At 37.4% G+C, this 23076-nt stretch overlaps 1 protein-coding gene across 1 annotated transcript; it reads left to right on the top strand.

The window, feature by feature from the left end:
* Nucleotides 1–656: 656 nt before the first annotated feature.
* On the top strand, nt 657–23050 carry LOC127618852 (von Willebrand factor A domain-containing protein 1-like). Its single transcript, XM_052091504.1, has 6 exons — nt 657–1048; nt 5144–5701; nt 9778–10101; nt 12116–12409; nt 18175–18438; nt 18612–23050. The coding sequence occupies exons 1-5, from the start codon at nt 964–966 to the stop codon at nt 18426–18428; spliced, it is 1515 nt and encodes a 504-aa protein (XP_051947464.1). The 5' UTR covers nt 657–963; the 3' UTR covers nt 18429–18438; nt 18612–23050.
* The last annotated feature ends 26 nt before the right edge of the window (nt 23051–23076 follow it).

Raw genomic sequence — 23076 nt, forward strand, 5'->3', positions numbered from 1 at the left:
AATGATCAGAGATCCCGCACATTCAGAAGTGGTTTTCGTCTTGCCCTTTATGCACAGAGATTTGACCAGATTCCTTGAATCTTTTAACTATAATGTGCACTTTAGAGAGTGAAATGTCTGTGGGGAACATTGTTTTCAAAGGGCTAGATTATTTGCTGAAGCATCTGTTGGCAAATTGACAAATCTCGAACGATCCTCGCTCTTGAAGTACTCGGCTGTTTTTGGAGGCTCCTTATATACTATGACACGATTGCCTCACCTTTTTCACAGCTCCTATTTCACATTGTCTTTTTATTTCAACTTGTCAAATTGTTATTAGTGTTAAATTGTCCATGTCTCAACTTTTTTGGAGTATGTTGCAATCATCTGATTTGAAATTACAGTAAATAAATAAATGAAATAAAAAACAATAATGAAATTCACAAGGTAAAACATAATATAATAATAGTTGAAGTGCTTTCAATATAGCAAAGGGTGAATATTATTTACAAATCACTCCTTTTTATTTTTATTAGTATTTTTCATACTTTTTATTTATATTTTCATACATTATTTTTAATCCATTTCCCTAACAAGAAAATAACTGCATCATAAGGGTCATCAGAGAGAGAGAGAGAGAGAGAGAGAGAGAGAGAGAGAGAGAGGTGGAGCGCGGAAGGAAACCTGGTGCATTTCATTAGCCGAGAGAGTGCGTTTCAATCGGGTACTATCTTTGATTGGACTGAACTCTTTATGGAAGAGGAAGGGGTTTCGCGTTTATTCCGTTCGCGCTTAAATAATGTAGAATAACCGAGCAGGTGCTGCAGCTGCGATTTTATTACATAAGTTATATAAAAGGTTTTGGGTGACTCTGGCTGCAGTGAAAAGTGGAATGTGCGACGTTTAGGAAAGATAAAGTGATTCGAAGTTGTGCTGGGCGATGTAGAGAAGTGAACTGACTGTACTTTTGATTTAAAGTCCATCATGGAGGTCCGAAAAGTGCTCGCGTGTGTTCTCTTCAGCGTGTTCTTGTGGTCAGGGGACGCTCAAGACTCGGTACCTGATTCAGGTGAGTCGCTTGAGTCATATCGATCGGTTGAACATATCGGAATGTTTAATTTAGGACCCCGTACTTGATTCGGATAAATCATATTGATATTTTTTTAAATTATGTACTTAATGATTCAGGTGAGTCATATCGATCATTTCAGTTCATGTCAACATATCGATCATGTTCTACTTCAGGATTCGGTACTTGATTCAAGTTTGTTATACCAGTCATTTTTAATTGAGGAATCAGTACCTGGTTCAGGTGAGTTGTATCGACCATGTTTTAAATTAGGATTCGGAAATACAGTATAAATGAGTCATATCGGTCATGTTTTCATTCAGGACTCAGTATCTGATTCAGGTGAGTCATGTCGTTCGTATATGAATGCAGGACTCTGTATGTAATCCAGGACAGGTAAGTCATGCATTTTATATATATATATATATATATATATATATATATATATATATATATATATATATATATATAAATAGATAGATAGATATATAAATGAGAAGTCATATTCAAGTCTAGACTGTGAGTTTGAGGGAGTAATCATTCCTTAAATGTAAATCATTAACCATTGTTTAGATTTAATGTACATTTTTCCCTTTGATTCCTTGAGTCAATATTTTTCCATTGTGATGTTTTACATTGTACATTCTATTCTATTCCGTTTAATCATTTTGGAGCATGCTGTATCTCCCAAAGCCATTTCAACTGTAAACTAAATGCTCAGTGACATTATGGGAAAATCTGGGCATACTTTCTGATAAACATTGTTGTAGCAACACAAGAGACACTTTAAATGCATGTGAGCTTAAAGGCAAACAAATGAACGTGTGTTAAATCATTTCACTTTTTTTCTTCAAAGCATATGGTCCTAGTTCAAGTGGTATGAGCACAAGAAAAGGTGAAGTCGTAGTAATGCAAAACATTTTTCAGTTGAAATAATTAATTTTCTCCAATTTGAACTGTGGTCTGCGTAGCAGCACATATATTATATACACTCACTGAGCACTTTATTAGGAACACCCGTACACCTACATTATCTAATCAGGCAATCGTGGGGCAGCAGTGCAATGCATAAAATGAGTTAATGTTCACATCAACCATCAGAATGGACCTTGGCATGATTGTTGGTGCCAGATGGACAGGTTTGAGTCTGTAGAATTTACACAGAATGGTGCCAAAAACCAAAAAACATACAGTGAGCGGCAGTTCTGCGGACAGAAACGCCTTGTTGGCGAGAGAGGTCAACAGAGAATGGCCAGACTGGTTCGAGCTAACAGAAAGGCTACGTTAACTCTGATAACCACTCTGTACAATTGTCAGGGCCGTTTGTAGGCATAGGCGAACTAGGCGGTCGCTAAAGAGGAGGCCGCCCCCCACAGCAATAGGGGGCAGCAATAAGGATCTTGCCTAGGGCGCCAGAATAGTCTTAAACGACTCTGACTATTGTAGTGTGCAGAATACCATCTCAGAATGCACAATACGTCAAACCTTGAGGCGAATGGGTTACAACAGCAGAAGGCCATGTTGGGCGCTTTATATGACCATAGTGTTCCTAATAAAGTTCACAGTGAGTTTATATCATATATTGGATAACTGGTGTGCACCACACATGCTTTGGACTCAGGGAAAATAAGTCTGCAATAGCCTTGAGCATTCTGGCTTGGTGTGTCTCTGCAAAGTGCCATCGCACCCGTTCCAAATGATCTGGCAGAGGTTGCTTATTAAACAGGTTCAGCTGACCAGATGGCCTCTTTTCTCAGAACAAAACTGTGGTAAATAGAGCTTGAACACTGCTTTGGGAGCTTAATATTTCATCCTACTGTAATTCATTGTTGTAAACTTGTTAGCCAGTGCCTAAAAGAAAGGCTATTTATTTTGTCACAAAAATGAAGGTGGTTGACAAAGAAATACTTTGGATTTCCAAGATTCTTTTATAATTTAGTTATAAATTATATGGCTGAAGCAATGCTCCTTACTGCACATGGGTGAGTGATTTTATATTGTCTGTACTGTAGATGGCAAATACTGGCAGCATTCTATCGAGCCCTCTCACCCACTTTCTCTCTTTATGCACTCTTAAGTGTGCAGCGGTTACTGGAGTAGCATTTACATTCCTCCTTTTCCTTCACATGGAACAGCCAATTCTCACCTCCCCTTTTCTCCATGCCCCCCACCCACCCGCTCGCCTCCCGGTTGTAACATCCAGTAGCTGCCCTGTTCCTTCCCCCATCTGTTTATGTTTATCATGCAGCTCCAGGTTAAAGGGCTGTTCTGCCAGGAAATTCTTCAAATGGCCAAATCAAAAGTTCCATCTCTGTAAATACTATAAAGGTCTCACTTGTTCCTTATCCTGACCATTTCCAATGTTTTCTTATACCTATTTTTAGGATGTACTGTTTCGGCTTTCCTCCTTCTCAAATGACTAATTTCCTCACTCATTTTCACACGCATCTCAGTTTGGCCCTTAATTCTCAAATTATCTCACAATAAACATGAAAGAAATGTGTGCTCAATAAAGAGGTAGTGCATGGGAAGACTGCATCCAAACTTGTGTGAGCTTTCATAAAAACAACAGAATCTTTGCAACTGAATTAATACTGTCCCAAGTTTTGTGCGTAAAACAAGCAGAAAAAAATCCCATAGACTTGCATTGAACGTGGGACTCGAGCCAAATCTAAAGACCAGAATACCTTACATACTTGTGTATGGGCCCTTTTGAGTTGGTCTTGTAAGCAACCACCAAGAACACCCTAGCAACTGCATAGCAATGTGCTCAATTGATTCATAAAGCCATAACAGCCACATAAAAACACCTTGGCAACCACCCATAACACCCTAGCATAATGGCCTTTTTGCACTGGCAAGCACCACTCGCATTTTCTCCCAAAAAATAAACACCAGATTGCTTATATTACTCTTTTCATGACCGATGGACTCCTGCAAATCTCCAGTAGCTTGTGTACAGTCACACTGACTCCTCCGTACGAGGAATATGTGGCGTGTTTCAGCTCTGCTACAGTATGTGTTAAATAAACACTCAGAACATCTCTCCCTTCTTTAGTTCAATGATAAACCAGAGCTAATTTCCCCTTAAATATAAAGTGTGACAGTTTTTTCCATGTTAAAATGCTTCCTTCTATCCCAGCATTAAGAGATAGTCCAAGTTCAATACAAGATTTATTTATTTTGGCAGATGCTTTTATCCAAAGCGACTTACAGAGCACTTATTATAGGGGCAATCCCCCCCGGAGCAACCTGGAGTTAAGTGTCTTGCTCAAGGACACAATGGTGGTGGCTGTGGGGATCGAACCAGCAACCTTCTGATTACCAGTTATGTGCTTTAGCGCACTACACGGCCACCACCTCTCCAAGTTCTGCTCAAACCACAGCGTTTCTGGCATAATTTTTTAGGACCACAAAAAATTATGTTCACTCTTCTGTTGTTTATTTAATAAAAATAGAAGCAAAAATCACAGTTACAGTAAGGCACTTTCAATGGAAGTGAATGGGGCCAGTCCATAAACAATAAAATACACACGGTTTCAAAACTATAGACACATGTGAACATTATATGTGTTAACATGATTTTTGTGTGATAAACATCACTTATTAACCTTATTTGTGTAAAGGTATATTCAATATTATAACATTGTTGACATGATGATGTGGAGTGGTGGTGGTGTAGTGGCTAAAGCACAGGGCTGTTAATCAGAAGGACACTGGTTCGAACCCCACAGCCACCACCATTGTGTCCTTGAGTAAGGCACTTAACTCCAGGTTGTTCTGGGGGGATTGTCCCTGAAATAAGTGCACTGTAAGTCACTTTGGATAAAAGTATCTGCCAAATGCATAAATGTAAATGTAACGTTGGTAAAACCTATAATCCTGATATTGGATATAACTTTACACAGATAAGTTTGGTAAGCTATTTTATCACACTAAAATGAAGTTAACATGTATAATGTTTATGTCTTGTGCCTATACATTTGAAAGGGTGTGTATTTTAGCGTTTATGGACTGACCCAATTCACTTCCATTGTAAAAAATGATCAAATTATCAAATTTTACACCTTTAAATGTCTACTTGCTTTTTTCCAGTTCTGAACTGCTGCGAGGGTGACGTCCTCTTCCTCTTGGATTCCTCAGGAAGTGTGGCCTCCTATGAGTTCTTCCGCATGGTAAACTTCCTGTCTGAACTAGTTCTGCCTTTCTCATTGGGGCTGGATCAGGTAAAGGTGGGGCTTCTGCAGGTGGGGACCGAGCCCCACCTTGAGTTTGGTTTTGACACCTACAACTCCCAACAAGGACTGCAGGAGGCTCTGAAGAGGACTAGACAGCTAAAGGGTGATACCAACACGGTGGACGCTTTACTAATGGCCCGGGATCAGGTTTTAAAACAAGGTGTACCTGGAGGGGCAAGACCAGATCTGCCCAGAGTTTTAGTTTGGCTCACGGATGGAGTAGATCCCGGTGCGGTGCAGGAGCCAATGGCGAGACTGCGAGACGAGGGTGTGGCTGTACTGGTGGTTTCCACCGGTCACGGGAACTACCAGGTGCTGAGAGATGTCGTGAGCCCACCTGCTGAGGAACACCTGTTCTTTGTGGACATTGACGACATAAGCATCATCACCGAAGACTTGAGGAACGCGATTATTGGTGTGTTTCACTCAGCTTTCCAAAAGCCAATTAATGGAATAGTTCTGCCAAAAATGAAAACGTTGTCATCATTTACACACCCTAGTTACGTCATTCCAAAAAAGACTTTCTCTGTTCCATGGAACACATTTTTTTCCATAAAATTAAAGTATACAGGCCTGAACCCCTAAGGGGACTATGAAATGTTGTGTTTCCCTCACAATAGTTTGCGATCCTTACAAATATTTCTTTTTGGGTTCCCTTGCAATAGCTTTATCTATTCCTTAAGAAAATGTACCATGGTTCTACAGTAAGCATAGTTTAACTATGATATTTGTAGTAAAACCATAGTAATCACAAAATTGACCATGGTGTTACTAAAGTAACCACATTGTAACTGATTTATTTGTAGTATAACGATGATAATATTTTTTTATACAAAATTCATAATAATTTTGCCAAAATACATGGTTTACTAATGTTTTATTATAATAACACCATAATTAATTGTTGTACATGCACCATAGTTTTTAAAATTATATTTTCTGCCAAAAAACATGGTTAATACAGTCATGGTTACTGCTAGGGTTGGGCGATATGATGATACGAATAACTTTGTATCATGATAACGATATATATCACAATATAGTTAAAATAATCTGAAAAATCAATACAATTGTATTATATATTAAACTATGTCACAATATGTAATTTTAAATAATCCAGTCAGTGAATTAAATACTTTATAATTGAAAACTTTTCTCTTTATTTTGAACTTGACAAACATAGTCAAAGTAAAAAAAATAAAGCCACATTTCAGTCTGATGATGTGCACCAATTTTCTTTTTATTATTATATTACTGTTATTGTTATTATGATTATTGTTCTAATTTTCCTCAAGAAAATACATCATGCATACATCTTCTGGCAAGGCAAAAAGTAAAATAACATATAAATAAAACACGTAATTAGGCTCTTTGAGTTTTTAGTAATCTCTATAAAGAAAATGTAAAATCGCCATTAATTTTCATAAGGGATGGATAAAGCCATGGCGAGGGGACCCAAAATAAACTTATTGCTAGGAAATGCTAAACTCATTGTGAGGAAATGCTAAGCTTATTGCGAGGAAATGCTAAACTAATTGTGAGGAAATGCTAAACTTATTGCGAGGAAATGCTAAACTAATTGTGAGGAAATGCTAAACTAATTGTGAGGAAATGCTAAACTTATTGCGAGGAAATGCTAAACTTATTGCGAGGAAATGCTAAACTTATTGCGAGGAAATGCTAAACTAATTGTGAGGAAATGCTAAACTAATTGTGAGGAAATGCTAAACTAATTGTGAGGAAATGCTAAACTTATTGCGAGGAAATGCTAAACTTATTGCGAGGAAATGCTAAACTCATTGCGAGGAAATGCTAAACTTATTGCGAGGAAATGCTAAACTTATTGCGAGGAAATGCTAAACTTATTGCAGAAATGCTAAACTAATTGTGAGGAAATGCTAAACTAATTGTGAGGAAATGCTAAACTTATTGTAGGAAATGCTAAACTTATTGTGAGGAAATGCTAATCTTATTGTAGGAAATGCTAAACTAATTGTGAGAAAATGCTAAACTAATTGTGAGGAAATGCTAAACTTATTGCAGGAAATGCTAAACTTATTGCAGAAATGCTAAACTTATTGTAGGAAATGCTAAACTAATTGTGAGGAAATGCTAAACTAATTGTGAGGAAATGCTAAACTTATTGCGAGGAAATGCTAAACTTATTGCGAGGAAATGCTAAACTTATTGTGAGGAAATGCTAAACTAATTGCGAGGAAATGCTAAACTAATTGTGAGAAAATGCTAAACTAATTGTGAGGAAATGCTAAACTTATTGCGAGGAAATGCTAAACTAATTGTGAGGAAATGCTAAACTTATTGCGAGGAAATGCTAAACTAATTGTGAGGAAATGCTAAACTAATTGTGAGGAAATGCTAAACTAATTGTGTGGAAATGCTAAACTAATTGCGAGGAAATGCTAAACTAATTGTGTGGAAATGCTAAACTAATTGTGAGGAAATGCTAAACTAATTGTGTGGAAATGCTAAACTAATTGTGAGGAAATGCTAAACTTATTGCGAGGAAATGCTAAACTAATTGTGTGGAAATGCTAAACTAATTGTGAGGAAATGCTAAACTAATTGTGTGGAAATGCTAAACTTATTGCGAGGAAATGCTAAACTAATTGTGAGGAAATGCTAATCTTATTGCGAGGAAATGCTAAACTTATTGCGAGGAAATGCTAAACTTATTGCGAGGAAATGCTAAACTAATTGTGTGGAAATGCTAAACTTATTGCGAGGAAATGCTAAACTTATTGCGAGGAAATACTAAACTTATTGCGAGGAAATGCTAAACTAATTGTGTGGAAATGCTAAACTAATTGCCAGGAAATGCTAAACTAATTGTGAGGAAATGCTAAACTTATTGCGAGGAAATGCTAAACTAATTGTGTGGAAATGCTAAACTAATTGTGAGGAAATGCTAAACTAATTGTGAGGAAATGCTAAACTTATTGCGAGGAAATGCTAAACTAATTGTGTGGAAATGCTAAACTAATTGCGAGGAAATGCTAAACTAATTGTGTGGAAATGCTAAACTAATTGTGAGGAAATGCTAAACTAATTGTGAGGAAATGCTAAACTTATTGCGAGGAAATGCTAATCTTATTGCGAGGAAATGCTAATCTTATTGCGAGGAAATGCTAATCTTATTGCGAGGAAATGCTAATCTTATTGCGAGGAAATGCTAAACTTATTGCGAGGAAATGCTAAACTAATTGCAAGGAAATGCTAAACTTATTGCGAGGAAATGCTAAAATCATTGTGAGGAAATGCTAAACTAATTGTGAGGAAATGCTAATCTTATTGCGAGGAAATGCTAATCTTATTGCGAGGAAATGCTAAACTAATTGCAAGGAAATGCTAAACTAATTGCAAGGAAATGCTAAACTAATTGCGAGGAAATGCTAAACTTATTGCGAGGAAATGCTAAAATCATTGTGAGGAAATGCTAAACTCTTCTGCCAAATATCTCCTTTTTTGTTTCACAGATGAAATAACATCATGTAGGTTTGGAACGTTACGAGGGTGAGTAAATGATTTTGGCATGAACAATTCCTTTAAAATGAAAAGGAACTGAACAAGATGTGAACACAAAATTCCCAACCATCCAAATGAGCCCCACCAACATGTCTTCGTAACTTGTAGCTTACCATATAAAATTACCTTTTAAACTCCTGTAATCCATGAGTTCATTAATCATCCAAAATAACAATAATCATTATCTGATGAGAGAGTTTCCTAAACAGGGCGAGTGATCTTATGTGGGAGTGTCACGAAGGAAGTCTCCATGTTAGTCCACTCTGTCACAAATAGCTTGAGACAGCTCCAAGAAAATAGGGGTCTGAAGGAAGTAGGGACAGGAACAGAGAGACACTGTAATGAGAGATGGGGGCTATTAATACAGAAATTATTTTGGCCTATTCGACCCCTGGTTAAATCCCCCCGGAGCGCTAGACGTAGCTATTTATAGTGGGCATTCCTTCTTGCATATATAAGGAGGTACATATATGTGCACTTACAGACACTTACATAAACTAAGGCATATATCACACACAAAAATTCAGACCAGGTGACGTTGTAGCCTTTTCACCTAGAGCAGGGGTTCTCAACATGTTTTTGATGAATGCCCCCCTACATCATTCCCTTACCTTTGATTATCATGACTGACTTTTGTATCCTAACACCCCCCTCTCTACTAATTTGCTCTAAGCGCCCCCTGGCATCCTTTGCACGCCCCCTGGGGTGGGAAATACCGCCCCCGTTGAGAACCCTTGCCCTAGAGTATGATTGAACAGGGCGAAATAAATAATAGATTTATATTAATGAAGGCACGTGAGCCATATCTAAAGACCAGAATATCATAGAGACATAACAATGTCCTGGCAACCACCCAAAACGCCCCAGCATAATGGTGGCGAGTCTTGGGGTCCTCTTGAATTTGTACTCAATACTAACCACACCTTCTCTCTCTCTGATCAAACCCAGAGATTATTCGTGCCGAGAGGCTACAGGTGAAGTCGGTCACTACTACTACTGCCATGCTGGAATGGAGGCCAGTGTTGGCTGGCACCGGCTACTATGATATCCAGTTTGGGCCTGTCCGAACAGGGGGGAACGAAGGGCCAGGGGGTTCAGGAACCAGCCCCGGGACAGGCTTGGAACCTTTTAAGAGAATCACCCGACCTGGAGATGCCAGCTCGGCTCACCTGATTGGCCTTCGTCCAGACACCACGTACCAAGTCACACTTACCCCGAAGGCTAACCTGGACTTCCTGAACTCTCTTTCTGCCACCTTTACCACAGAACCAGGTGGGAGGAGCTTAAAACGCAGATGAGTAATTAAAAGGATAGTTCTCCCAAAAAAAAAAAATATCTCCCATCATTTACTCTCATGCCATCCTAGATGTGTCTGACTTTAATTCTTCTGCAGAACACAAATGAAGATTTTAAGAAGAATATTTCAGCAGTGTTGGTCCATACAATACAAGTGAAGTGACCAAAACTTTAAAGCTCCAAAAATCACATAAAGGCAGCTGAGATATTCTTCTTAAAATCTTAATTTGTGTTCTGCAGAAGAATTAAAGTCAGACACTCTCATGATGAGAGGATTTTCATTTTTGGGTGAACTGTTCCTTTAAGGGGAAAATGGGGTATTTCCAAAAGGCAACTCTTTATACCTTTAGGGGTTTTGGGGCTTCAAAATGTGTGCCTCTTATAACAGGGTGGATGGTTTTACAGTTCATATAGCCATTCCTATCCTAACCACTAACGCAAGGTTATTACACTACTAGATTAATTTAATGCTGATATTTTTTATAATCAATTAATCAACAGGGTCAACATAGTAAGCTTGCCCTCTACTGTCACAAATAACAAAATGTAAAATAAAGAGATAAAAAAAAGGAGCAGGCGCTTACAGTATTTGACTTTGCAGTGTTCATGTCCAAAGATGATGATGTCATTCTGATTTCTCTTTGATTTATGGAAAAGGCCTTTATTTATATAATCCAACAATAAAACACATTGTCAATTTGAATCTAAAAATATACACTGATCAGCCACAACATTAAAACCACCTGCCTAATATTGTGTAGGTCCCCCTCATGCCACCAAAACAGCGTCAACCCGCATCTCAGTATAGAACTGCCCCTCACCGGATGTTTTTTTGTTTTTGGCCCCATTCTGAGTATATTCTAGAGACTGTTGTGTGTGTAAAAATCCCAGGAGATTAGCAATTACAGAAACACTCAAACGAGCCACAGAAATCACTGAGATATTTTTTTTTCCATTCTGATGGTTGATGTGAAGATTAACTGAAGCTCCTGACCCGTATCTGGATGATTTTATACACTGCACTGTAGCCACACGATTGGCTGATTAGATAATCACATGGATGGTTGTTGGTGCTGGATGGGCTGGTTTGAGTATTTCTGTTACTGCTGGGATTTTCACACACAACTGTCTCTAGAATTTACTCTGTGTATAAAGAATATAGACAAGCTTTTATTTCCTTATGTTTCTTTTTAATCAAAATTTGCATAAGCGTTAGAACAATGGACATATGTTATTCATTGTTAAATTCATTATTTAGGCATATGTTACCTGCTCCATCATTTTGAGTCACTTTGACCCAGAAACCAGAGTTTTATGCACCAAATAAAAAAATAAAATACATTACATTTAAATTATTTTATACGATTATCGGTATCGTGTATAAACATAATAATGATATCATTAGAAAGCTGAGACTTTCTTTTTTACTTTATTGCATGGAAACTCAAAATGTGTTTCTGGGTAAAAAGTGACTCAATATGATGGAGCATGTCCCATATGATAATAAGCGGTGCAAAAAGAACTAGCATAACCTTTATATATCATGGATTGTATGAACATGGGAAGGTATTCAATCGACACCATATGAAGCATAATGTTTATTTAGGGGCGAGTTGAAAAAGAAGAAACTCGTTGTTACAGAGGCACTTACAATGGAAGTGAATGGGGTCAGTCCATAAACATAAAACAAAAAAACACACTTTTTCAAAAGTATAGCCACAAGACGTAAACATTATACATGTTAACATTATTTTAGTGTGATAAAATCACTTCCAGGGTTAACAGGTGTTGCACTGTCTGTCATATTGCAATGATGTTGTAATATTGGATATAAAGTATTTATAATTAATATAATATCTATTAATATAGTTTGAAAAAACTATAAAGAATTTCTAAGGGACAAAAATAGACCTTTAGAATTTAATTTAGGCCATATGCTCAAATTACATGCGTGCTCAAACATTCTTCTCTCTCTTCTTTTCATCCAAAGTCAATCCACCCCAGCCTGAAGTCCAGACCCTTTCGACAGTCACCGTGTCAGATTCGACCACTAACAGTGTGCGGGTGAGCTGGGGTCCGCTGCAGCCTCACCTCATTCAGGATTACCAGATTGAGTATTCAGCACTTCATACAGGACAGCTTCGGGTCATCAAAGTCAGTAACCGACAGAACTCCACTGTCCTGACCAACCTCTATCCTGACACTCAGTACCTGGTCACTGTGAGCGCAAAACACTTCTCCGGCAAAGAGAGAGCCATGTCTGTGAAAGCCTGTACACAGGAGGGTAAGAATGAACAGATGCGTGATGCATTTATGTGCCATTTTATTGTAAACTCGGACATGATTGATTCCTTAAATCGTAGGGCTTATTGAGAAAGGTGTGCTATTATTTTCTAAGCAATTGGATGATCAAACAGGCAGAAAATCTCATAGACTTGCATTAAAGGAGGGACTCGAGCCATACCAAGGGACCAGAATATCACAGAGACTTGGGACACCCTGGCAACTACATAGTAGTGCTAACAACCACTCAGAAAACCCTTGAGTTGGCGAAGAGTTTCGCACATGCATGCATACAGAAACATTCAAAGCTAGTATGTAATTAATTTGACATTTAACTGATGGTTTTATCCACAGCAACTTACATCACACTTATTTACAGTACACCTGGATCATCCTGAGGTAAACACCAAGCCCAAACCAGATGCGACGCAATAAAGCAACAACAATCTTTCATGCTAATCTGAGATTTTGTCTTAAGCCGCAACCATGAGAATTGGTTTTCAATTGTTTGGTTTTTATTTTGGCTGTGCCTTTATTTCTTAGTCCTTATTGGTTTATACAACAGTTACTATGTACACTGCAAAAACCTTTCTCGGTATTTTTTGTCTCGCTTTACATCACAAATATCTAAACATCTTTAAAACAGGAAGCAATATGACGATATATTACACTGCTAAAATAATTGTATTTATTAGTATTTTGTCTTGTTTTCCAGTATAGACATCCTCCTTAAAACAAGATTCATTTACTTGAGAAGCAAACTCATATTAGAAATTAAAACTTGGTTTTTAGAGAATACATTGTGAATTGCCTAATTAAAGTTATTTTTGTCTTGCCCCATTGGACAATTCTTGTTTTCTTGGTTTAAGATAAATTGAACAAAATTGAGTGAGGTTTACTCTGAAAACAAGAAACATTATTGGCCAATGGGGTATGAAGATTTTACTAAAAATTATTTTGCTTATTTTGTGAACGCATCTTGTTTACTGGAAAACAAGACAAAAATACAGGCTAAAAAAATACTTTTTTCCCTGAAAATGTCTTGTTTTAGAAAAATCTATCAAAGGTTTGTAGGGTTAATACTCAAATAAGAAGAAAAAAAATGCCAATGGGGCAAGAAAAATAAACTTCCTTCAAAGGGAAAACAAGTTTATTTTTCATACCCCATTACCAATATTGGGTTTTTTTTCAAGGTGTAATATGTAATATATTTACTGTACAAAAGCATAAAATTATCATAATATGTTATCAGAGATTTAGGAAACATGTTAAGACAACTAAGTTGAGATACTGGCTTCTCTGTTTGTCTTTTGGTCTGTGTGATTCCACCCACTGCCCATTTCCCAATAGTATTACAACCCCCCCGGTTGCCAGATTTGAAACAAGTTACCGGGTAAACACAGGGCGCTGCAGCCATGGAAGCCAGCAATACATCTAGCTAACATTGACAGACTCCACATGTGTTGGTTTTTAATTTGCAAACGATGAAAACATTGCAAACGTATACATCAGCTGATCAACTTACAGCGTAAGGCTCGTCGCTTGCCATTGTCAGTTTGCTCGTTCCTGTTGCGTGTCCTCAACCTGGCAACCCGCATGAGCTTGGAGTCTGGGGAGGAGGGGGCGGGGGAGACAACTCTCTCCAATATTTGAAATTTGGACTGCAGTACCCATTTTAAACGCTTGTGTCAGTGTTACATATTGCTCCTTTAAGCATAAACCTCATTATATTTAGTGAAATGACTCTGAAAACAAGACTTAATATCTTATGTAGTCTGGCTTCTCAATAAAACATATCTTGTTATAAGGGTGTTTTTAATAGAAATTAAGACATATATATATATATATATATATATATATATATATATATATATATATATATATATAAGTAATACAGTATATGTGTATAATATAAGTGGATGACCAATTTATTTGTCTGGAGGACAAGCACATGCCAATGCTTGATGTCGAGCCCTGGCTCAAATGTATGCTCAGGTCGATTTTGTGTTTGGACCATTTGTGAACTGCGTTAAACTCTGGCTTGTTTATGCTTTGTGGGTGTGTCATCACCATTCATATCTATACAACCATGAGTTTATGAGTAAATTACTACTAGAGCACAAAATGGTTTACAAGGGCACAAAGTTCTTCATAGGTCTAGCCTCAATTTTGCTCTCAAAGTGCACCAGATTGATGCATTTAACTTTAAAATGTACAACATTTTCTTTGGGGGAGGCATGCACAAAGATTTTTGGTGGGTGAACTGTGTTTCCCACTGGGTTTTATGAGACTGGTGGGTAAACAATGCAAGTTAATGGTGACCAGAACTTGGAAGCTCCAAAAATAATATAAAAGCAGCTTAAAAGTAATCCACTTGACTCCAGTGTGTAAATATATATCTACAGAAGTGATATGATGGTGAGAAACAGTTATTGTTTTGCTATAAATCACCCCTTTCATATTCTGAAAGTGAAAGTGGAGATTGAAAGTAATAAAGGACTGAAATATTGATCTGTTTCTCACCCAAAGTGATTGCATCGCTTCAGAAGATAGGGATTTATCCACTGGAGTCACCACACCCCCAAAATCAGCCATTTTTCCTCCTTGGAGTTTAGAAAGTTTCCATCAGTCAGATTTGCCGTCGCTCTTCTCCTTTCGCTCTGCCCCCACCCCCCATCCTGTGCATGCACAAGAACCACCCCCTGTTGCAGATTGGCTGGAGTAGTGATGTGTGGATCGGTCTGATCCATTTTGTTTTTGTCCCATTTACAGAGCCAGGGCTGTGCACAGATACTAGATTTATTTTCAGCCCACCCACAGAACGGAGAGCTAGCAGACAGTGAGGAGATATTTGCAGAATTTGACAAAAAGTGTATTGGATTAAAATTACCGAGTGCACACCTTGCACAACTAGAAAAGAAGATAAAAATACTGAGTAAGAAAATACATTTTTCCCTGAAAATGTCTTGTTTTAGAAAAATCTATCAAAGGTTTGTAGGGTTAATACTCAAATAAGAAGAAAAAAAATGCCAATGGGGCAAGAAAAATAAACTTCCTTCAAAGGGAAAACAAGTTTATTTTTCATACCCCATTACCAATATTGGGTTTTTTTTCAAGGTGTAATCTGTAATATATTTACTGTACAAAAGCATAAAATTATCATAATATGTTATCAGAGATTTAGGAAACATGCTAAGTTGAGATACTGGCTTCTCTGTTTGTCTTTTGGTCTGTGTGATTCCACCCACTGCCCATTTCCCAATAGTATTACAACCCCCCCGGTTGCCAGATTTGAAACAAGTTACCGGGTAAACACAGGGCGCTGCAGCCATGGAAGCCAGCAATACATCTAGCTAACATTGACAGACTTATAAAAAATCCACATGTGTTGGTTTTTAATTTGCAAACGATGAAAACATTGCAAACGTATACATCAGCCGATCAACTTACAGTGTAAGGCTCGTCGCTTGCCATTGTCAGTTTGCTCGTTCCTGTTGCGTGTCCTCAACCTTGCAACCCGCATGAGCTTGGAGTCTGGGGAGGAGGGGGCGGGGGAGACAACTCTCTCCAATATTTGAAATTTGGACTGCAGTACCCATTTTAAACGCTTGTGTCAGTGTTACATATTGCTCCTTTAAGCATAAACCTCATTATATTTAGTGAAATGACTCTGAAAACAAGACTTAATATCTTATGTAATCTGGCTTCTCAATAAAACATATCTTGTTATAAGGGTGTTTGTAATAGAAATTAAGACATATATATATATATATATATATATATATATATATATATATAAGTAATACAGTATATGTGTATAATATAAGTGGATGACCAATTTATTTGTCTGGAGGACAAGCACATGCCAATGCTTGATGTCGAGCCCTGGCTCAAATGTATGCTCAGGTCGATTTTGTGTTTGGACCATTTGTGAACTGCGTTAAACTCTGGATTGTTTATGCTTTGTGGGTGTGTCATCACCATTCATATCTATACAACCATGAGTTTATGAGTAAATTACTACTAGAGCACAAAATGGTTTACAAGGGCACAAAGTTCTTCATAGGTCTAGCCTCAATTTTGCTCTCAAAGTGCACCAGATTGATGCATTTAACTTTAAAATGTACAACATTTTCTTTGGGGGAGGCATGCACAAAGATTTTTGGTGGGTGAACTGTGTTTCCCACTGGGTTTTATGAGACTGGTGGGTAAACAATGCAAGTTAATGGTGACCAGAACTTATAATATATAGTATAAAAGCAGCTTAAAAGTAATCCACTTGACTCCAATGTGTAAATATATATCTACAGAAGTGATATGATGGTGAGAAACAGTTATTGTTTTGCTATAAATCACCCCTTTCATATTCTGAAAGTGAAAGTGGAGATTGAAAGTAATAAAGGACTGAAATATTGATCTGTTTCTCACCCAAAGTGATTGCATCGCTTCAGAAGATAGGGATTTATCCACTGGAGTCACCACACCCCCAAAATCAGCCATTTTTCCTCCTTGGAGTTTAGAAAGTTTCCATCAGTCAGATTTGCCGTTGCTCTTCTCCTTTCGCTCTGCCCCCACCCCCCATCCTGTGCATGCACAAGAACCACCCCCTTTTGCAGATTGGCTGGAGTAGTGATGTGTGGATCGGTCTGATCCATTTTGTTTTTGTCCCATTTACAGAGCCAGGGCTGTGCACAGATACTAGATTTATTTTCAGCCCACCCACAGAACGGAGAGCAGCAGACAGTGAGGAGATATTTGCAGAATTTGACAAAAAGTGTATTGGATTAAAATTACCAAGTGCACACCTTGCACAACTAGAAAAGAAGATAAAAAATACTGAGTAAGAAAATTATTTTTTGTGGTATAAAAAATGTAGGACATAAAGTACTGTGCAAAAGTGTTAGGCACTTGTGAATGTTGCATAGTGAGGATGTCTTCATAAATAACGCCATAAATAGTTTTCATTTATCTCTTAATGTCATACAAAGTCCAGTAAACATTAAAAAGCTAAATCAATATTTGCTGTGACCACCTTTACATTTAAAACAGCACCAATTTTCCTAGATACACCTGACACAGTTGTTCTTGGTTGTTGGCAGATGGGATGTTCCAAGCTTCTTGGAGAATTGGCCACAGTTCTTCTGACTATTTCGGCTGTCTCAGTTGCTTCTGTCTCTTCATGCAATCCCAGACTGACCCGATGTTCAGTGGGGGGCTCTGTGAGGGTCATGTCATCTGTTGCAGGGTTGTCCTGTTCTTCAATTCTATTCTTTTCTATTTGTAAAATTCATGTTTGGGAGTCTAACATTTATATTTCCTATTGACACACTAAAGCTGAAGATATAAATAACCATCTTAATTCAAATGCTTTTGAGAAACATCTTAAGTGCTTAAGACTTTTGCACAGCACTGTACTTTTCCATAAAATACCATTCTTCCAACAGAGCCTATAATCTCTGACACTAAACTAAGGTTAATAGTTGGTCTCTATAGGTAAAGAGGTGCTTTAGCATCATAGTTGTTTCTATATTGTGTCTTTTAGCATGGCATGAATAAAGACCAGAACTATGCGTTTTAAAAAATGTAATATTAGATCGCGACATTATCAATAAAACATGTGGAATAGCACTCCAACTCCGACCACACCCTTCATTTTTCCTGCCAATATCATTCCCGCATTCCTTTGACTCCTACTGAATTCCCAACAAGATGAGGAAAGCTTAATCTCTCTCTCTCTCTCTCTCTCTCTCTCTCTCTCTCTCTCAGTGTTGCCCGCTCTATCTGATCTTCAGTTGACCGCAGTGGGCAATGAGTCAGTGCAGCTCCGGTGGAAGGGGAGCGCTGACGGTCTTCGTGGTTACTGGGTCACCTGGGAGCGAGGTCACAGTCAGCGCTCCACCCTGTACTTACCACCCAACCTCCTGTCCACCACTCTCACTCACGTGCCCCATAGCGCCCGAGTCTGCGTCTCTCCGGTATACCGGACCGCCCGAGGGGAGGGTCTCTGCTGCACTGCTTAGTTCAGCTCAGGTGAGACGCCTGTCTGTGAATCAAGGGGATTATATTAGCTTAATTTACATAGAAAGGAGGCATGTTTGTGCTTAAAATATATTAAAATGGATAATGCAGTAGTGCATGTGCTTATGCAGTGTAATTATAGTGTAAAAATGACATCATCACCTTTTGTTTGTTTTTCCACACAGCTGTTTTGAGCTGAAACCGTTGAGCGGTGCTCTTCTAAACACGAAACATGGAGGGACAAACAACACGTAAAACTTTCCACAAATGGAGAGATGGGAAGAAAAGGGAGTCCAGGACACTGTAACTGTCTGAACACCCATAGATGGTGATCTTAATACACATCAACACAACATGCACTGAGAACTGATACACAATGATACACATACAGTATGTAACTAAACGAGTCTGAACTCAAAACTGACTATTGGAAGAATTATTAAAATGATCAGCATGCTCTGTGCTTCAGCTCTATCCACAGAATGTGTGTCGATTACCTCAGAAAATAATTGACTCATCCATAAGTTGACAAACACAAAAATTGCACTTGCAGTAATACACTTACAATACAAGTCTATGGGGCAAGTGCAGCTTGCAGAATACAATTTTTCTTTTTTTTTTTTATTGTTAAATAGCTTGTATTCAATTTTCTGCCCTACAGTGCGTGTTATTTGAGCTGTTAAGTTGTCTAAATCGTAATTATAGCAATGAGACTACATTTCTAAGCGGATAAACAACATTAAATAATAATAATGGGAATTATATTGGATTCGATAAGATTGATTAGCAATTGAATCACCCTAGTCTCATGTTTTTGTCTTGTGGCTACACCTTCGAAACGGTGTATGTTAAGTAACATGTATCCCGATGAAATGTCTTGCCCCATAGACTTTCATTGTAAGTGCATTACAATAATAACAAGTTTTGTTTGTTTTAACAAACGAAAGGGCAAAATTATTTTCTATGGTATTGAACAGCATATCACTGGTGCTTAGCCTACATCTAAACTTACATAGATCATTTACTGTTTTTTACGTGCCACTAGAATGTTTATGCGATAGATATTTGCTAAAAGTTATAAAGAATTACAGCACTTAAGCATCATTTTGTAAATATCTTACATATGCTTTTTGTTTGAGTGATATTTATCAGAGACATAGTTGGTTACTGTATTTGTTTTTTAGATTAATCCAGTTTTTGAAAAGGGAGCAAAAAGACACTTTTATGGAAATCTAAATATCTTTTGTCACTTGTTATATAAAGCATTATATATATATTTATACAGCGCATCCGTAAAGTATTCACAGCGCTTCACTTTTTTCACATTTCTTTATGTTACAGCCTTATTCCAAAATGGATTAAAATATTTTCCTCAATTCTACAAAGAATACCCCATAATGACAATGTGAAAGAAGTTTGTTTGAAATCTTTTGCAAAAAAACAAAACACATGTACAAAAGTATTCACACCCTTTGCCATGACACTCATAATTAAGCTCAGGTGCATCCTGTTTCCACTGATCATCCTTGAGATGTTTCTACAACTTGATTGGAGTCCACCTGTGGTAAATTCAGTTGATTGGACATGATTTGGAAAGGCACACACCTGTCTATATAAGGTCTCACAGTTAACAGTGCATGTCAGAGCACCAACTAAGCCATGAAGTCCAAGGAATTGTCTGTAGACCTCCGAGACAGGATTGTATCGATGGCACAGATCTGGGGAAGGGTACAGAAACAATTCTGCAGCATTGAAGATCCCAATGAGCACAGTGGCCTCCATCATTCGTAAATGGAAGACGTTTGGAACCACCAGGACTCTTCCTAGAGCTGCCGCCCGGCCAAACTGAGCGATCGGGGGAGAAGGACCTTAGTCAGGGAGGTGACCAAGAACCCGATGGTCACACTGACAGAGCTACAGCATTTCTCTGTGGAGAGAGGAGAACCTTCCAGAAGAACAACCATCTCTGCAGCACTCTACCAATCAGGCCTGTATGGTAAAGTGGCCAGAAAGAAGCCACTCCTCAGTAAAAGGCACATGACAACCCACCTGGAGTTTGCCAAAAGGCACCTGAAGGACTCTCAGACCATGAGAAACAAAATTCTCTGGTCTGATGAAACAAAGATTGAACTCTTTGGCCTGAATGGCAAGCGTCATGTCTGGAGGACACCAGGCACCGCTCATCACCTGGTCAATACCATCCCTACAGTAAAGCATGGTGGTGGCAGCATCATGCTGTGGAGATGTTTTTCAGCAGCAGGAACTGGGAGACTAGTCAGGTTCGAGGGAAAGATGAATGCAGCAATGTACAGAGACATCCTTGATGAACCTCTGCTCCAGAGTGCTCTGGACCTCAGACTGGGCCAAGGTTCATCTTCCAACAGGACAACGACCCTAAACACACAGCCAAGATAACAAAGGAGTGGCTACGGGACAACTCTGTGAATGTTCTTGAGTGGCCCAGCCAGAGCCCAGACTTGAACCCCATTGAACATCTCTGGAGAGATCTGAAAATGGCTTGAGAGGTCCTGCAAAGAAGAATGGGAGAAACTGCCCAAAAATAGGTGTGCCAAGCTTGTAGCATCATACACAAAAAGTCTTGAGGCTGTAATTGGTGCAAAAGGTGCTTCAACAAAGTATTGAGCAAAGGCTGTGAATACTTATGTACATTTATTGTTTTCGTTTTGTATTTTTAATACATTTGCAAAGATTTCAAACAAACTTCTTTCATGTTGTCATTATGGGGTATTGTTTGTAGAATTGAGGAAAATAATGAATTTAATCAATTTTGGAATAAGGCTGTAACATAACAAAATGTGGAAAAAGTGAAGCGCTGTGGATACTTTCCGGATGCACTGTATATGTCAATATATAGCATTTAACCCTGTTTAAGTTACACTCTTCACCATAACTGCACATTTGGTCAGTGCTGAAACCCTGAATATCTTGCACGGACCTTAATGATGGTGATTGAAGTATTGCAGATGTTGGCTGCAGATGTTTTGTGGTCATGGGTCATTATTAGTTTGTTCGAAGAACATTTACTCTGTTTAAGAATTCCTAACATCCCTCTGTTCATGCATAGATTGGAATGATCTTTTACAGCATTTTCTCTGTGGTTGTCTTTTCAGTTTCATTAGCAGGCAGAAATATGCAGGCAGGCCAGATAAAGGTCAAGGATAGATTATCTCTGTACAAGTGTTTTAATGGTGTTAATCATTTTCTACATCACAACATCCTAAACAAACCAAAGGAGAAAGCTTTTCATGCATATTCCCAGATCATAAAGGAATGCAATATTTTTGTTAAGCTATTCATACAATTGTAGATGTTTTCCATCTTTAAGTTTTGCATCATTATGGCAGGTTGAGCTTGTTGCGTTATGAAATGGTGCTTGTTCATTCCCAGCTTCACTGCACGTCTTACATATCACTGCTTTCAAAATGTTTTCAAATAAATCATTTCAGTCTGTGTCATCGCTTTGTTTCTTAACCTCTGTAAAAGCAATTATACCAGATCATTTTATTTACATATTTATATGTATTTATTTTATACAAATGATGCTTTCATGATATTTTTAATGGTTCTGATTTTGGATGAATCTCACACAAACATGTCCGGATCATTTGTTTTTTCTCTCTCTTTTGTTTCCTATAATCCTATATAGCATAACGAAAAGCTTATTTTGTCATGTGACATTATTTTCATGACAATGAAGCACATTCACATGCGATTCTCATTACTGTTATTGAGCTATTTTTGTATAATAATTACCTTTTATTTAAATACAATATAGTAAATAAAGTAAATACTACCATGATAAATATAAAATATTATATTTAAAATATAATTATTAACATTTTATATGTATATTTAGCTTAAAATATGTAAAAAAATATGTTTGTTTTTTTCTCACAAGAATGTTTTTGCAAATTAATGAAAATTGGACGTGGGGAAAAATGTCACAATGCAAATACTCTAAAGGTCCAGAAGGGATTTTCTTTCAGTAAAATATGATTTCTTAAGATGTGAAATATGACCTGGACGTGCTAATATTCTCTGCATAACGAAAAGCCAACTTTTGAAATGTTACAGTATTTTCAAGACAATTAAGCACATTCACATGGTGATTCTCATGACTGTATTACAATAAAGCTATTTTCATATAATCATTATTTATTTAATTTTAATAAGAATAAATTAAAGAACGTTAATGCAACCATGATAAATATAAATTATTATATTTAAAATATAAATATTAAAATTATGAAGTTTGTTTAAAAAAATTATACAAATTTGAATAATATATAGCCCTTTTTTCCCCCTCACACATAAATAAGAATTCAAGAATTATTTTGCATTACATTATTGAGAATTGGAGGTGGGGAATTGTGCTTAATTAATGCAAATAAAAAAATGGGCTAAAATTGATAAATATGATTTCTAATGGTGTGTAATATGACCTGGACACATGCCGTTTTCAAGAGATTCATCCTTTTAGTAAACAAACTAATTAATAGCAGACAACAATTTAAATCCCAATTGAAAAGTTTCTCCCATTTATTTGTAGAATTTCACCGCAGGATATGGAGGATGCTTAATTAAAAAAAAAAAAAAAAAAAAAGATTAACTCAAACCAAAAGCTTGTTT

This window comes from Xyrauchen texanus, chromosome 25 (assembly GCF_025860055.1).
Source record: "Xyrauchen texanus isolate HMW12.3.18 chromosome 25, RBS_HiC_50CHRs, whole genome shotgun sequence".
Lineage (NCBI taxonomy): Eukaryota > Metazoa > Chordata > Actinopteri > Cypriniformes > Catostomidae > Xyrauchen > Xyrauchen texanus.